This window comes from Python bivittatus, unplaced genomic scaffold (genome assembly GCF_059951505.1).
Source record: "Python bivittatus isolate LINGU-HERP-01145 unplaced genomic scaffold, Pbiv_v1 ctg000580_np1212, whole genome shotgun sequence".
Classification (NCBI taxonomy): domain Eukaryota; kingdom Metazoa; phylum Chordata; class Lepidosauria; order Squamata; family Pythonidae; genus Python; species Python bivittatus.
In genome coordinates, this window is record NW_028277087.1 from 4730619 (window position 1) to 4748853 (window position 18235).

General features: G+C 47.7%; 1 protein-coding gene across 6 annotated transcripts in view; it reads left to right on the forward strand.

Moving 5' to 3' along the window:
- PWWP3A (PWWP domain containing 3A, DNA repair factor) overlaps positions 1 to 18235 on the forward strand; it is a 34044-nt gene that overhangs the window by 9315 nt on the left and 6494 nt on the right. For 4 of the 6 annotated variants that reach the window (XM_088149393.1, XM_088149396.1, XM_088149391.1 and 1 more), the window contains 5 exons: positions 7230 to 8153; positions 13733 to 13849; positions 15667 to 15737; positions 16722 to 16924; positions 18074 to 18134. In XM_088149393.1, the coding sequence (XP_088005519.1) occupies positions 7230 to 8153; positions 13733 to 13849; positions 15667 to 15737; positions 16722 to 16924; positions 18074 to 18134 (1376 nt within the window). The remainder of the gene's footprint in view (positions 1 to 7229; positions 8154 to 13732; positions 13850 to 15666; positions 15738 to 16721; positions 16925 to 18073; positions 18135 to 18235) is intronic. The other 2 variants (XM_088149395.1, XM_088149394.1) reach the window with 2 other exon arrangements.

Here is an 18235-nt window from a genome sequence, read left to right on the forward strand (position 1 = left end):
CCCGCACTTACGACTCCAGGCACACTTCAACTCCCTCCACCCACCTCCTCCCATTTGGCCCCCTGCTGCCTTGCACTCTGCTGCCCCAGGTGATCTTCACCATCTTCTTTGCAAAAAGCTCCTGAGTGGGGCTGGACTGGGCAGCCCCTTATTTTATTTTATTTTATTTTATTTTATTTTATTTTATTTTATTTTATTTTATTTTATTTTATTTTATTTTATTTATTTGCAAGCCTGGGGTCCCAAACCACTGAATCTTCAGGACCCATAGCCCTTGATAGCCAAAAGGCATCCAAATCCTTTTGTTTTATTTATTGATGTTTATTGAGAATTTTACATAAAGTAAAAAGCAAACGAGAGCCAGTTTGGTCTAGTGGTGAAGGCCCCAGGCTAGAAAGCAGGAGGTGGCGAGTTCTAGTCCTGCCTTAGGCATGAAAGTTGGCTGGGTGACTTTGGGTCAGTCCCTCTCTCTCAGCCCAAACCACCTCACAGGGTTGTTGTGGTGGGGAAAATAGGAGGAGGAAGGAGTATTAGGTATGTTCGCCACCTTGAGTTATTTGTAAAAATAATAAAGGCAGGATTTAAAAAATCTAAAAAAAGTCTAAAATCTCAAAACCTAAAGAAAAAGATAGAAAAAAAAGAAAAAAGAAGAAAGAAGTGCAAGAAAAGATAAAGGCAAGTTATGACATATAATGACTTCCGACCTTCTCTTCAACAGATATTAACAAACCTATTATCTCCCCTCCCTTTTAACTCTTCCTGAAGTCCCTTCAGCCCCTTATTTAATTCTCATCCGTTTCAATCATTAAATCTATAAATCATCATTTTGGGGGTTTTTTCCCTTCCTTTAGCAAAAAGTCCATAACAGGTTTTAAAAAGCCCTTGTTGTTTTCTCCCTGACCAAACAGGTCAGTTTTGCTATTTCGGCTAGTTCTGACATTTTAGCGATCCATTTTTCCATTGTGGGAATTTCAATACTCTTCCACCCTTGTGCATATAATAATCTTGCTGCCATTACCATATACAAAATTCATCTTCCATGAGTCTTTTCTAATTCAGGATCCATAAATCCCAATAAAAAAGTTCTGTTTTTTCCTACAATGTTGAACTTCAAAATTCGTTGTATTATTGGTGTATTTGTATCCAAAATTTCTTGGCTTTTTCACAAGTCCACCATACATGGTAAAATGTCCCTCCATGTTTTTCACATTCCCAGCATTGCCTTGAGGTCCCTTTATACATTTTTGCTAATGTCACGCTATCCAAATTTTATTTATTTATTTATTTATTTATTTATTTATTTATTTATTAGGCTTGTCCCCGCCCATCTCCCCACAATGGGAGACTCTGGGCGGCTTACAACAAACTAAAATCAGAATACATAATTAAAAGTTATAAAAACCAGACATTACAAAGATAAAAAGACTAAAAAATCCAAGAGGCCGATAGGGGCCACCCCAGGCTGCTAAGGGGCCAGCCAACCCCATTTCTGACAACCTCCCTCCCCGCCCCAGGCCAGGTGGCAGAGCCAGGTCTTCAAGGCCCTTCGGAAGGCCAGGAGTGAGGGGGCCGATCGCACCTCCGGGGGCAGGATGTTCCAAAGGGCGGGGCTACCGCAGAGAAGGCCCGCCTTCTGGACCCTGCTAGATGGAGTTCTTTTACTGAGGGGGTCCGAAGCATGCCCTCTCTGTGGGATCGGGTGGGACGGGTTGAGGACATAGGGGAGAGGCGGTCCCTTAGGTAACCTGGCCCCACGCCATGTAGGGCTTTAAAGGTGATAACCAACACCTTGAATTGGACCTGGAAGCAAACTGGCACCCAATGCAGCTCATGGAGCAGAGGTGTTATATGGGTCCTTCTTCGGGCCCCAAAAATTGCTTGCGCGGCTGTATTCTGGACCAGCTGAAGCTTCCAGATACTCTTCAAGGGTAGCCCCATGTAGAGCGCATTGCAGTAGTCTATTATTATTAGTAGTACTAATAGAATTAATAATAGCTAATAGGAGTACTATTAGCATTATTAATTCCTGGCAGGGACGTATCTTCGGCCACTGAATTCCACCAATTAATCAGGGGCCATGTGTACTTTCTTTTATAAGTCTCCCTGCATTTTTTCCCCCTAATTTATCCAGTTTCTAGGCCGCCCAACTCCAAAAAAGACTCTGAGCAGCTTCACAAAATTAAAAACAAATGCCACAAACACTTGCTCTGAGGGAACAAATGCAACCCCCCCCATCTCCCGCACCTCCTCCACATCCCCCAACCCAAGGTCTGAGGGAAGAGCCATGTTTTTGGAGCACACTTGAAGGTGGGGGTTTGGGGGGGGGCAAACCAATTTAATTTTAATAGGCAGCCTGAGTACATATGAGAAGACTTCTTTCTATCCAAGTCTGCCAAGATTTTGTATACCTCATAAAATAAATTTGCCGGTTCAGGGTAAGCCCCCTCTCAGACACCATTTTGTTTATTCCAGGGGCCCCCCAGTTGCCTCTCCTTGCAACCAGGGGACAGACTCAGCACTCTCCCCACATTGCTCCTTGCCACTGGGTTTCAGCAGCACATGGCCCCCAGTCTGGATCTAGCGGAGAGACCATTCAACAGAAACGGTGGCATTTTTGCAAAATGGAGGCAAAAGCTATGAAAGGAAGGTGACCTGCAGTTCCCATAGGTCAGTGGTTCTTAATCTGTTTGACCCAGCTGCCCCTTTTCCCAGTCCCAAATAATGTCGTTATCCCCACAAAAAAAACCAGACTCTCTTGTTGTGCACAATCATCTCAGCGGCGGCACTCCCAAGTTGATCCTCGAGTCACAAACAAGCAATTACAAATTGCTCCATTAACCCCCGAATTACCATCTTTAGGGTAATTTTTTATTTATTTTATTACATTTCTCAACCACCCATCTCCCCACAATGGGGGAACTCTGGGCGACTCACAACAAACATTAAAAACATAAATATATATAAATACATAAAACATCAGTTTAAAAGCATTTCTAAAAAAGGGGAAGGAGAGTCCAAGAAGATGAAAAATCTGAGGCTGAAGACAGGAGGCCTCTATGGGGCTAGCCATCCCCCTGCTTGAAGTATTCCCTCCCCACCCCAGGCCAGGTGGCAGAGCCAGGTCTTCAAGGCCCTTTGGAAGGCCAGGAGTGAGGGGGCCGATCGCACCTCCGGGGGCAGGATGTTCCAAAGGGCGGGGCTACCGCAGAGAAGGCCCGCCTTCTGGACCCCGCCAGTCGAAGTTCTTTCACCGAGGGGGTCCGAAGCATGCCCTCTCTGTCCGATTGGGTGGGACGGGTTGAAGACATAGGGGAGAGGCGGTCCCTTAGGTAACCTGGTCCCATGCCATGTAGGGCTTTAAAGGTGATAACCAACACCTTGAATTGGACCCGGAAGCAAACTGGCACCCAATGCAGCTTGCGGAGCAGAGGCGTTACATGGGCCCTCCTTGGGGCTCCAACAAGGAGCACTCTGAACCAGCTGTAGCTTCCAGATACTCTTCAAGGGTAGCCCCATGTAGAGCGCATTGCAGTAGTCTATCTGGGAGACAACAAGGGCGTGAGTGACTGTTCGAAGGGCATCCCGATCCGGAAAAGGGCGTAACTGATACACAACCCGAAGTTATGCAAAGGCCTTCCTTGCCACGGCTGCCACCTGCTCTTCAAGCAGGAGCTGTGTGATGGAATGGAATTATGAAGGCCAAGCTCAGGGAGATAAACATTGTCTTTGATGTCAGGGCTAGCCCAAGGAACTCCAAGAGACAATGCCAATTCAGTCCAGCTATATTTATTAGCTACAACCTCTAGCAAGAATCTTCCCAGACTAAAACCCCAGTTCCCAAAGTCCTCCAGCCACAACAGTGTGAATTCCTCAGAGAGGTGCCAGTCTCATCCTCTTGTTCCTCCCACGCGGTTCTGGTGAGCTAAGAAAATGTTTATCTCCCTGAGCTTGGCCTTCATAATTCCATTCCATCACAAGCTGTGAGTTCAGGAGGACCCCCAGTTTATGCACTGGGTCTGTCTGGGGCAGTGCCACCCTATCCAGCACCAAAGATGACAAAGTCCCGGATACAGAGGAGCCATTAACTCACAGCCACTCCGTCTTACCAGGGTTCAGCCAAAGCCTGTTGTTCCCCATCCAGACCCTTACAGCCTCCAGGCACCGCGAAAGGGTGGCCATGGCATCACTTACTTCACCAGGGATGGAGATGTATAGCTGCGTATCATCAGCATACTGATGATAGCTCACCCCATGATGACGGATGATCTCGCCCAGCGGTTTCATGTAGATGTTGAAAAGGAGCAGAGAGAGAACCAAGCCCTGCGGCACCCCACAAAGGAGGGGCCAAGGATGGGACCTCTCGCTCCCTATCACCACCGATTGGGATCGGCCTGGAGAAAGGAGGTGAACCAGCACAAGACCGTGCTGCCCACCCCCAATTCCCTGAGCCATCCCAACAGGATACTGTGGTCGATGGTATCGAAAGCTGCTGAGAGATCAAGGATGGTCGCACTTCCACCATCCTGCTCCCGCCAGAGGTCATCCATAAGTGCGACCGATGCTGTTTCTGTTCCATATCCAGGCCTGAAACCTGACTGGAAGGGATCCAGATAATCCGTTTCCTCCAGAACCCTTTGGAGCTGTGATGCCACCGCTTTCTCAACCCCCAAAAAGGGGAGGTGGGAGACTGGACGAAAATTGTCCAGCACAGTAGGATCCAGGGAGGGTTTCTTGAGGAGGGGGTGCACCAATGCCTCCTTAAAAGCAGCTGGAAACACTCCCTCCTGCAAGGATGTAGTAACCATTGCCTGGATCCAACCACATGTCACCTCCCAAGCTGCTTTCACCAGCCAGGAGGGGCATGGGTCAAGATGGCAAGTGGTGGCCTTCACAGTCCCCAGGATCCTGTCCACTTCCTCAGGAGCAACAGGATCAAACCGTTCCCAGATAACTGGATAAGAAGAGTCCCCCGGTATCTCCCCAGACCCTGCCCCACGCTCGGAGTCTAACTTGGAACGAATCTGAGCGACTTTGTCCTGCAGATGCTCTGAAAATTCCTCTGCACGGCCCTGCAAATGAACCTCCACATCCCCTTTACCAAGGAGGGACCTAGTGATCCTAAGCAGGGCCGCCGAGCGGCATTCTGCTGATGCAATAAGGGCGGAGAAGTAGTACCGCTACGCCGCTCTTATTGCCACAAGGTAGGCCTTGATAGCGGCTCTACCCTGTGTTCAGTCAGATTCGGTCTTTGTTTTCCTCCAGCAGCGCTCTAGACGTCTCTTAACCCTCTTCAGCACTCTCAACTCCTCTGTAAACCACGGGGAGTGTCGGGGCCGATGTAGCAAGAGAGGTCGCATAGGCGCAATCCTGTCCAAGGCCCCGGCCGCCTCCCTATTCCAGGCAGCAGCCAAGGCTTCCGCTGGACCGTGCAGCAGATCCGTGGGAATATCCCCCAGCTCCCTCTGAAACCCTGATGGGTTCATCAGGCGCCGGGGGTGGACCAATCTCATGGGTCCTGCCTCCCTGCAGAGGAGGTGGTATAGGAGAAACTCAGGGTCACCAGGATGTGATCTGACCAAGACAATGGGGAAAGCTGTAGATCTCCCCTCAGATCACTTTGCCATTGCTCCGACAAGAAACCCAAATCCGGCATGTGGGCACTGTCTCGGGTTGGGTCCCGCACAATTTGAGACAGGCCCATGGCTGCCATGGTAGCCATGAACTCTCGAGCTGCCTCCGAGGACCGCCCCAGGGACGGTAGGTTGAAGTCCCCCAGAACCATAAGCCTGGGGAACTCCACCACCAGCCCCGAGATGGCCTCCAGCAGCTCAGGCAGGGAGGCTGCCAGGCAGCAGGGAGGCTGGTACAATAGCAGAACTCCCAACTGTTCATGGGCGCCCAACCTAATGAACAGTGTCTCACAGCCAGAAACTTGTGGAGCAACACCCCTGAAGGCCACTAGAGATTCCCGGATCACAACAGCCACCCCTCCTCCCCTGCCCTGGCATCTCAGCTGGTGCCACACCGAGAACCCAGCTGGGCACATCTCCAAGAGGGGCACCCCCCCCTCAGGCCCCAGCCAGGTCTCAGTAATGCATGCCAGGTCTGCCCCCTCCTCGGTGATCAAGTCACATATGAGGGGGGCCTTGTTGTTAACCAATCTGGCATTAAGCAGCAGCAGCCGAAGGCCAGGGCCCCTACGAACCTGCTGACCAGGCTCTGGGAATGAGCCAGGAGGGCCGGAACACGCCACCGGTAACACACACCGGAGGCATCTTCCCCGCAGATGGCCCACCCTCCAGCTCCCACCATATCGTCCCCTACCCATCACCACCTCGATAGTGTAGCCCACCGCATAATTATTCCCAGTTTAAGAACCACTGCCATATGGAGTGCCTTCGTTTATAAATCAATGGGACAGTAGATTTGGTCTTCTGAATGCTTTCAAGGGGTTGATAGATACATCATTATCAAATCTTGTAGCTGTATTTATACATACACACAGAGCCCTACTAGTGTGTATGCACCAGACAGGGTGGAAGCCAGTGCAGAATTAATTTAAAAGGGAAACAAGATTCAAAATGGTGACAAAAAAGATTAGTCAATAAGGTTGGGACAATACAGCAGGGAACATGTTTCCTCAAATATGCCTCTGCAAGCGCTGCGAGCTTTTACGCTTTCCTAAAGAAGGAGGTTTAACCAGTGGGAGAAAAACCAAGCAAGTGGACGTTGATGTACTCTCCAGAGGCAGGGAGTTCCACAGATTAGGTATAAGCCTTTCCCCTCGTCCCCCTAATTGCTCTCTGTTTCCCATTTGGTAACGACAAGGAAGAGCCTTGCAAGGATGGGGCAGCTCAGTACAAGAGGAAGCTGTCTGTAAATTATCCTGGATGTAAATAAACATACAGAGGTAGGTAGGTAGATGATAGATACACAGACATACATACATATATATCACATTATTCAAAGCATTTTCTTTATCCAAAATGAATTTCAAGGCAATTGTGACAGTTCCAAGCCATCAGACTTAAGAAATTGGGGGGTGGGGTGCATTTTTTGGCTACTAGTTCTTTAGCCACTAGCCAAAGCCCTCTAGGAGTAGAGGAGTCAACCATGGCTGGTCACCCCAGACATGGACAGAAGGTCAGGGTTTCTTCTGACCGACTCCTTCCTCTGTCACAGCCTGAGCACAGTTGCCACCCACTGATCACCAGTGATTCCCTTCCCAGGTCTGAGCAAGGAAGCCAACAAGGTGGTGGAAGAGCTGACTTATCGGCGGGCCTTACGGGAAGTGCTGGAGATCTTGAAGAAACGGGAAGCCCCCGGAGGTCTTGAACCTTTTAGGCAAAGGAGTGGGGAGGCATCCACCGGGAAAGGACAGCAAGAGGAATCTTCAGCCCCCCAGCAACGGCTTTCTCCCCAAAGGAGCCCCCGTGGGACAGAGAGGATGGAGAAGGCAGGCTGGGTCCCTCCAGGTTCTCCAGCCGCATTGTCGGGACCTTTGGGGTCCGGAACCAACAGCCCATCTACCCACAAACCTCCCTCGTCTGCATCGGGAGACCTAAGTGACAAGGGGCTGGCCTGGGAAGGCCGCGGGGTTTCAAAAGCCCTAAAGTCAAACATCTCCGGAAGACTTGCAGCACCATCCCAACCCAACCGGAGGTCTCTCCGGGCTTCCAAGAGGCACCGGCAGGTTGGAGGGCCATCTGGTGAGGAGGCACCTTTGACCCGGCCGGCGAGAACCAGCACTCCGACCTCTGCTTCTCACAAGCGCTGCTCCAGGGTCCCGCCAGCAAAGGGAAGAGCTGGGGCTGCTCTGGGGCTGCGGAGGAACTTGCTGGACTCCTCTGTTGAAGGCTTTTCATCCCAGCCAGCAGATGCTCTCCCGGCCAAGCGAGAGGCGCCACCACCGAGGAAATGCCAGAAGACCTCCAGCGGCACCAGGCGCTCCCCACGTTTGGGAGCTGCTTGCCCAAAGCAAACCCCGGCAGCTCGGGGGCCTTCCCTGAAAAGGTCTCGGTGCAGGAGCTGCAGAGAGCACAGGGAGACTTCTCGGGACAGTGCCCCTTGGGGACAGAAAGGAGAGCCCAGCCCAGACAGGGCTGGAGATGGAGGAGGGCGGTGCTGGCTTCCAGATGTTGCAGTTGACGAAGGTAGGATGGTGTCCACATGCAAAGGACATGCTGGGGGGAATTCTGAATTTTGGGGAGACTAGCAGGTGGGGCTGGGGTTGTGCCCCTTCAAGCACAGTGAGCTTGCGTGGCTTTGGCATGGCACGCAGTGTGAACTTGCAGGCCTCGGGGCTTCCGAGCCATGGCTTGGTCTGATGCACGAAGCGAGTCCTTGTGGCTTATTTTTCAAAGCACAATTGAAACCCAGCCTGGCTTGGTGCAATGGCTGAACGCTGCTGGGCTTCATCCAATTTTTGTTTTAAGTTTATATCCTGCCATCTGAAGGCTCACAGTGGGCTCTAAGGGGAGCTGGCTGCATCCTATCCCTGCAAGAACAACAACAACAACCCTGTGAGGCGGGTTGGCTGAGAGAGAGTGACTGACTTAATGGCTGAGCGGGGACTTGAACCTGGATGTTCATAGTCCTAGTTTAGAGAAAGAGACAGTACTGTGCAAGAGTTTTAGGCAGGTGTGAAAAAATGCTGTAAAGTAAGAATGCTTTCAAAAATATATATTGTAATTGTTTATGTTTATCAATTTACAAAATGCAAAATGAGTGAACAGAAGAGAAATCCAAATCGAATCAATATTTGGTGTGACCATCCTTTGCCTTCAAAACAGCATCAATTATTGAAAGTACCTATCAATTAGGTACACTTGCACGCAGTTTTTGAAGGAACTCGGGAGGTGGGTCGTTCCAAACATCTTGGAGAACTAACCACAGATCTCCTGTGGATGTAGGCTGCCTGAAATCCTTCTGTCTCTTCGTGTAATCCCAGACAGACTCAATGATGTTGAGATCAGGGCTCTGTGGGGGCCAAACCATCACTTCCAGGACTCCTTGTTCTTCTTGACGCTGAAGATAGTTCTTAACGACATTGGCTGTATGTTTGGAGTGGTTGTCCTGCTGCAGAATAAATTTGGAGCCAATCACACGCCTCCCTGATGGTATGGCATGATGGATAAGTATCTGCCTGTATTTCTCAGCATCGAGGACACCATGGATCCTGACCAAATCTCCAACTCCATTTGCAGAAATCTAGCCCCAAACGTGCAAGGAACCTCCACCATGCTTCACTGTTGCCTGCAGACACTCATTATTGTACCGCTCTCCAGCCCTTCGGCAAACAAACTGCCTCCTGTTACAGCCAAAGATTTCAAATTTTGACTCATCAGTCCAGAGCGCCTGCTGCCATTTTTCTGCACCCCAGTTCCTATGTCTTCATGCGTAGTTGAGTCGCTGAGCCTTGTTTCCACATCGGAGGTATGGCTTTCTGGCCGCAATTCTTCCACGAAGACCACTTCTGGCCAGAGTTCTCCGGACAGTAGATGGGTGTACCTGGGTCCCGCTGGTTTCCGCCAGTTCTGTGCTGATGGCACTGCTGGACATCTTCCGATGATGAAGGGAAGTAAGCGATATGGTCTTCCATCTGCTCCATTAGGTTTCCTTGGCTGACCACTGCATCTGTGGTCCTCAACATTGCCCGTTTCTTTGTGCTTCTCCAAAGGAGCTTGAACGGCACATTTTGAAACCCCAGTCTGCTTTGAAATTTTTGCCTGGGAGAAACCTTGCTGATGCAGTATAACTACCTTGTGTCTTGTTGCTATGCTCAGTCTTGCCATGGTGTATGACATGAAACTGTCTTCCACAGCCTCACCTTAGTAGCAGAGTTTGGCTGTTCCTCACCCAGTTGTAAGCCTCCTGCACAGCTGTTTCTGTTTCGGTTAACGACTGTGTTTCAACCTACATATGAAATTGATGATCATTAGCACCTGCTTGGTGTAATTGGTTAATCATACACCTGGCTCTAATCCTACAAGATCCCTGACTTTGTGCAAGTGTACAAAGTGTGCAAGTGTAAGAATTGGTGCTGTTTTGAAGGCAAAGGGTAGTCACACCAAATATTGATTTGATTTGGATTTCTCTTCTGTTCGCTCACTTTGCATTTTGTAAATTGATAAACAATTACTATATACATATTTGAAAGCATTCTTACTTTACAGCATTTTTTCACAGCTGCCTAAACGTTTGGCACAGTTCTGTATGCTTAGGGAGGGGAAAATGGGGGGAGGTTTATTATAGTTTGCCTTGTTTTGCTTTTTTTCTGAAAGATTAGAAAGACTTCCCTTTTCCTCAGCTGCTTTTCTTAAAAACATGAACATGTGGTTGACTCTGAGGCCAATGTCTTTGTTTTATTACAGTTAGTCCCCACTTAACAACCATTTGTTTAATGACGATTTGAAGTTACAACAGTGCTGAACAAAGGGACTTACAACCGGTCCTCACACTTAGAAATGTCGTAGCATCCCCACAGTCACGTGATCGCAGTCTGGGCGCTTGGCAACCAGCTCGTACTTATGACGGTTGCAGTGTCCTGGGGTCACGTGATCACCATTTGCGAGCTTCCCAGCTGGCTTCCGGCAAGCAAAATCAATGGGGAACTGTGTGATTTCTGTAACAAGTGCGTGATTCACTTAATGGCTGCAGTGATTCGTTTAAGACAGCTGCAGAAAAGGTTGTAAAATCAGGTGCGATTCACTTAACAACACCCTACTTAACAACAAATTCCCCAGTCCCTGTTGTGGTCATTAAGCGAGGACCACCTGTATTCTGTTGATGGTTTTTCAGCTTTCATTTTTTTCCAATTTGTCAAGTTGGCAAACGAAGATATCCTAGATTTCTTAGACTTCCCCAGCTTATAACTCCATTTGTAACAACAATTCATTGTTTTAACGTAAATTCAGTTAATAAATGTAGTTATTATATGGCTAAAGTATACGTTTACATTTAATAAACCTGCCAAACCCAGTGATATCTGAGTAAACTAAATTACACATATTGTAATGATGCTTTTAAAACAATAGAGCAAAGAATGGTATCAAAATGAATATAGCATATACAGGTAGTCCTCGCTTAATGACCATTTGTTCAGCAACTGTCCAAAGTTACCAATGCAATGAAAAAAGTAACTTATGACCGGTGCCCAAAGTTATGGCTGTTGCAGCGCCCCTGCAGTCACGTGATCAAAATTCGGGTGCTTGGCTGCCTACCCGCACTTACGACTCCAGGCGCACTTCAACTCCCTCCACCCGCCTATCTCCCCCCACTTGGCCCCCTGCTGTCTTGCACTCTGCTGCCCCAGGTGATCTTCACCATCTTCTTGCTTCAAAAAGCCCCTTTGCAAAAAGCTCCTGGGTGGGGCTGGGCTGGGCAGCCCCTCTTATTTTATTTTATTTTATTCTATTTTATTCTATTTTATTCTATTTTTTTATTCTATTTTATTTTTTTATCTTATTTATTTTTTTATTTTTGTACATCACATTTATATAGCTGCCCATCTTACACCAAGTGAGTCTGGGCAGTGTAGACCAGCCTCCTCTTCCCGGCCTCTCCTCTTTTTTTTTTTTTTCCTTCTTCCCTTGTGAGTAGACTAGCCCGTGCATGGGAACCTTGGTTCTGTGGCTGTGATATGTGGGTAGACCAGGCCCTTGTGGCCCCCTTTGAGCCTCTCCCTTCTGTTTTCTGTGGTAGGCCAGTCCTCCTCCTTGGGAAGGTGGGTAGTTTGGTCCTGCGTTCAGCTGCTGGGTAAATTGGGCCAGCCTTAGTCCTCTGGCACGACTGGACTTGGCTTTTGGGGTTTGTCTGGTTGTTGTTGTTTTTTTGCAACGTGAAGCAAAAGCCCATCCCATCCCCACCCAGGAGCTTTTCGCAAAGGGACTTTTTGGAGCAAGAAGACGACGAAGGTCAGCTGGGGGGGGTGGAGCACAGGGCAGCAGGGGTCTCAGAATGCAGTGTGGTCAGGGCAACTGCAGCTGGGACTGGGCTGGGGCAGCTGTGGCTTCCCGGGACATGGCAAGCAACCCCAGAGCTGTGCAGTTCTGGGGCTGCTTGCTGCCCTGCAAGGCAGGGTGGCCAGAAGAGCAGGGATGGAGGGGAAGATAGGTGGGTGGGGGGAGATGGAGGCAGTCCTTTACTTTAGTAAGGCTCAGGGTTGGGAGGGACCAAGCCTGGAATGGCTTGGATTGGGGTGGGTACTCACGACCTGTGATTCTTGGTTAATAATGGCAACCGGGAGTGCCAGGATTGTGGTTGCTAAACGATGCAGTCAGGTGACATCTTGCTTTATGACCGCATCACTTAGTGACAGAAATTCTGGTCTCAATTGTGGTCGTTAAGCGAGGACTACTTGTATTTTAATTTTTTCCCCAAATTTCCTTCCCCCTCCCACAAAAAACCAGAAAAGATCTGTTTTTCCAAGGCGTCAACATTTCTACAAACGTTATCTCTCTGTCCTCATTAACCACAACAATCCTCCATCTGTCTTTCATAGCTTACAGTTTTACTAGCTTCCTCTGCACAAACAAGTATAGAGTTTGCATGATGTAAGAAATTCAAATATTCAAACAGGAACAAAAAGTTATCTTAATATAGTCTATAAGTAGTTACAACTGCAACTGGGACCAGAATTTCCATTGCTAAGCGACATGGTCGTAAGTGTGACGTCACATGACTGCATTGCTTAGTGACGCAATCCCTGCAGTCCCTGTTGCCATCATTAAGCGAGGATCGTGGGTCATTAAGTGAGGACGTCCTTGCAGCTTCCTGCCAGCTTCCAACAACGAAGTCAGTGGGAAAGCCGGCAGGAAGTTGCAAGTCCCAGGCGGCTCAGAAGCAGGCTGGCAGGTAGGTAAGCAACAGAAGGAGCGAGGGGGTGCATGGGTGGCCCGGGAGGTGCGACACAGTAGGGCTTGGGGTGGCTGCTGCCAGGTGAGAGAGGGGGTGCGACTGGCTGGAGAGGTGCAGCACAAGTGCAGTGAGGCTCAGGGAGGGTGCATGGGTGGGGGAGACTTACCTGAGCGACTTGTGAACTTCCCTGCCGGCTTCCCTGTTGACTTTGGTTGTGGGAAGCCGGCAGGGAAGGTCACAAATGGCGATCATGTGACCAGGGGACGTTGCAACTGTCGTAAGCGCAAGCTGGTTGCCAAGCACCTGAATCGCAATCATGTGACTAGGGGGGTGATGGGACGGCCAGAACTTCAAGGACCAGTCATAACCACCACTCATTCAGTGCTGTTGTAATTTCGAGCGGTTGCTGAATGAGTGGTAATTAACCAAGGACTATCTGTATCATGGAGTATCTTTTGGTTTGAAATAAGCCAATTGTGAAAATTAAAACATACAAACATTTCAAGGGTTGGCTGATGGGCTTGTACACAAATACATATGGTATACTTCAAATCCCCAGGAAAAGTATTGCGGGGGGCAGGTGGAGGCAGCATGCCAAAAAAAAATCCCTTTTGCCTGGATGTTTGCGCCATCTTATCTCAATCCCAACATTGGGGTGGCTTTGAAAAAGAGTTTTCTCTGCCCAAGATTCTCCCTGTATGTTGTGGGGGCAACTAGAGCAAAGCCCAGGTGGATATGAAATGTCTGATTTAAAAGGTAAAACTAGATTATTCCCTCATTGTGTTGCATCTCCTGGCCTATTGTTGAGATTTGTCAGTGCAAATTTCAGTACTTTATGTGTAACACTGAAATCAGCATGGTGTTCCTTCATTAGCAGATCAGGCATCTGATCTTTCACTGCAGCTGAGTCCTGTAAGAAAAGTCAGTTTAAGCCCAGATTCAAAGGATGAAGAGGAAGAGGAGGAATTACCCAGCATCCTCTTGCATCAAGGTAATTAATACTTTCCCCCTGCTGTTTTCTTCAAAATATCGTATGCCCAAATCAGTGTAGTTTCCCTTAAAAATAAGCAATGGCTGAACTAAACCCTATAATGCCCGGTAGGAATTACAGTGTCTTGGATTTGAGGGGGCCAGATCTCCACAAAGATAGTTGACCAAGGCTTGGGGCCACTCCAAGAAGGCCCTGTCTCTTCTGCTCACTTGCTCAGCTGCAAGGATGTTACAGCATATGTAAAAAAGGGGGGTCGCTTTGATCACTGGGGCACAGTTGCCATTGTGGCTCATTTTACCTCCTTGTGGACACCCCTTTCAGTCACTTGCAGCGATGGTAGAATAAGCAGGATTTCTGCCTGGGCAGGTCTTATGGAGCAGGCAGTTCCTTGGATAGTAACCCCTGGGCTATTTAAGATCACCATCCCCCAAATTAGCATCCTACAGATGTATAGGGCTGGAACTGCAACTCTTTTGGGAACTGCTGTAAACACAGCCTATTTTGAAACCCAAGAGCCAGTCTGGTGTAGTGGTTAAGGCACCAGGCTAGAAACTGGGAGACTGTGAGTTCTAGTCTTGCCTTAGGCACCAAGCCAGCTGGGGTCTTTGGACCAACCCCCCTCTCTCTCAGCCTGAAGAATTAGGCAATGGCAAGCCGCTTCTGAAAATCTCGCCAAGAAAACAGCATGGACTTGTCCAGTTGCCAGGAGTCAAGACTGACTTGAAGGCACCAAATTTGTTTTAAAAATTAAAACTCACAATAATGTGTCACGTGTAGACAGTGCACACATTTTTTCCCATTTAGTCTTTGCCTCAAAGTGAGAATGGGCAGAGACAGATGAACATACTTATCATAAGCCCACCTTACTGAAATCTTCATATGGATGCTTAGCTCTCAGTGCAGCCCACCTCTTTTCAACCTCATGTCTGCTCAAGCTTTTTTGGGATTCCCCAGAATATGTATAGGTAGTCCTCATTTAGTGACCACAGTGGGGACCAGCAACCTGGTCATTAAGTGAAGCTGTTGCTAAGTGAAAGCATGACTGTGCTTATGATCTTACTGCAGCTTTCCTTTGCTGTACAGACTTGTGATGGTTGTAAATGTGAGGATTGGTCACAAAGTTTCATCACTGCCATAACTGCGAATAGTTGCTAAATGAGGCAGTTGCTAAATGAAGACTACCTATACACATTCTGAGGAATCCCAAAAAAGCTTGAAGGGACATGGGGTTGAAGATAGTTTCATCCAAAGGCATTGCCTTGTTACTCTAGCATGGCCTTTTTCAACTGGAGTTTCATGGAACCCTAGGATTCCACAAGAGATTGCTAGATTGTCATAGAAAAAAAAATATTTATTTAATTTGGTGGTGTGCACAACACTAGCTATAGATCTAATAATGTTTATGCAAGGGTTCCTTGAGTCCTGAACATTATTTCAAGGGTTCCTCCAGGGTAAAAGGATAAGAAAGGCTGATCTAGCATTGCCACCTTCCCCTAATGTAATGTTTCCCCATTTTGGCAGTTTCCAGATGTGTGGGCTTCAAATCCCAGAGTTCCAGTGTGGCCATTGATGAGAATTCTGGGAATTGAAGTGCACACACCTGGAAGTTACCAAGGTTGGAAAACATTGCCCTACTAGGAAGGATAAAGGTGGAAGACACATTGAGGAAACAAGGGAGGGTGGCAAGAGAAGATTGGGCTCTCTATACAATTCTGTGACATAAGGCCAAACAACAGCACAGTAGAAGTTTTACCCAGAATTCTCCGCAAGAGCATGATTCCAGTTTTAATCTTTCCTCCAAATTCTGTGTACCCTAGAGCCTTGTTCTTTTGAAGTGGGGATGATGGTTTGGTGCAAGCTCCTGAGATATCCCTACTGGCCAGCTGTGGTAAGAGTTTTAATTATTTATTTACATATTTAAATTATTTATACCACTGCCCATCTTGCAGCAGTGGCTCTAGGCAGTGCACAGAGGGTGAAAAATAAACACCCCCGTCCCCAGAATTTATAAAATAAACTTCCCACATCTTTATGGTAAAACATACACCCAGAATCTAAAAATCATTCCATTTTCAATCAGCAAAAAATGGTCAAGACAAAGCTGCTAATTGGGCTGGTCTAATTTCCTGGCCCAAATGCTCAGGGGAACATCCAGGTCTTTAACGTCGTACAAAAGTTCATTTATTTTACTAAATATGACATATGCACGCGTTCCCACCTGGGTGTGTATCCGGTCTTCTTGATAGAAATCTCTGCTCAATCAAATTGTCTAAATGTGCATTATGCTAAAATGTGGACAGTAATTCAATCATTCTGTAGTTTGGAATAGAACACTATGGAATTCTTTGGCGATATCTGCTTCACTGGACGGATCGTATTATCAGCTTCCCGGCTGTAGAATTCTCAGTAGATGTTCCTGGTTATATTTAAAAACATTACTTTGATCAGATCTTTCCCCAGGAGTTGTTTTCTCAGTCCTGTAATTGATTGATTGATTATGTGCCATCAAGTCATTTCCAACTCCTAGCGACCACGTAATAGCCACAACTTTATTGCATCTTCCCTTTCCTAGATGGGAAGCTGATCATACAAATGTCCACAGGGCAGGGAATTGGCCAGAATTTCCCCAGCCAGCCATAAAATGTGTAGACTTCAACTCCCAGAATTCATGCTGGCTGGGGAATTCTGGGAGTTGAAGTCTGCACATCTTAAAGTTGTTCGGGTTGAGAAACACAGGCCTGGAGCACCCTTGAGGTAGGAAGCTGGGATAAAAAATCAAAGGAACAACAGTAGAAGGGTTTGTCTCCTTTTCGCTAATTGTGCTCACATGGCGATGATCTTGCCCATAATGTCCTGCCCTCCGTCTGCAAAGGGGTCAGCTGCAGAGATGTGGCAAGTCCATCCGGCCTGCACACTTGTCCTTTGGAACGGATTCATTGATTGCAAACTGTGTGGCACTTGGAGCAGCTCAGATATTCTGCTTGTCTTCTGGCAGGTGAAAAAGGTAAATCGGAAAACTAAGAAAGCTAGCGTGCTGCTCATAGAGAAAAGCATGGACGCCAAGAAATCCAAGGGGTAAATAAAGCTATTTAAATTCCCTGGTGCAGAGCTCCCCTCCCCTCCTTTCGTTTTTGGCGGTATCGATTGATAAGCCACTTTCTGGCACCACCTACAAACAAGGCTTCCTGGCTCTCCCGATAGATGAGCAAAAAACACCCCGCTTGTTTTGCACAGATAGAAACGGTTTGGGATGCATAGCTTGTAGTCGCTGCATGCAAACCAGAGTGATCCCCTTCCTGGAACGTTCCCGTATTTCTCCAGGACTGAATGTTCCAGAGTCAGGTTGGTCTTCCTGGAAGTAAATCTTAAGAGCAAGAAGAGACCTGGGAACATTCCAGGATCTTGATTTGGAATGAATCCTCTTGACCTCCTCTAGGCCTCTGCATACTTGAATCCACCAGAAACTGTAGTCATCTTTTTTGTGTATTTACAATTCTGTGATTTGATACCAGAAACCAATTTTCCACAGGGAATCCTCCTTTTATCCGTAAACGCAGGGTTATACATGAGTCTAAAACAGGGATTGGCTACAGCATCTTCTTGCCCAGCCATTCCTACATGCAAACAGACTAAAAAGCCCATCTTCAGTGTTGCTGTATGTTTAAATTTGCATGTGAGATTAGGATTTGTATTATTTTAAAAAAAAAAACATACTGGGAATATCTCTTGGGGGGGCTGGTTGGAATGTTAGCATGTGGGTGTGCATTGCCACCTTCAGTTTTAGCATAGATGTCAGCCCTGCGAGGTAGTCCAGACAAGAAGCACACCCAGAAGTACTAGCTCTATTTTATTGTAAGGTTCCATTCACTCCTCCAACCATCGTTGCGCCAAAATACCGGTGATGCAAACAGGCTTTTTATCACTTTAGCAACAGCTGGTTGATGCTATGAAGATGCTATAAGTCCCTGGTGCTGAAATGACCTTAAAAGTCATTAAAACGTAATAATAAAATAAGCCACTCATTTCCACTGGGAACACGCGGACACACACACACATTCCCACTCCAAATTATAGTACCAAAGGAGGAGATGGAACTGGGCCTGCAACTGCCTGAATTCCCCAACTGGAAGACTTTCCAGTTTCATGGTTCTAGACATCAGAGGGGGCTGGAAAATCATTCCTCTGGCAGGGTGAGATTTCTGCTTCTCTCCCTTCTTAATGCAGGTTCTCCACTTCTCTCAGAGGCCTGAAGCACTTTGACTGCGAAGAGAAACAGATGCTGATCGTGAGTAAAGCCTCCAGAAAAACCGCCGCTGTGCCCTTGTAAAGTTCTGGAAAGGAAACATTTGCCCTGTTCTACAAGCAGGGCCTGTATGCCTGTCTCCT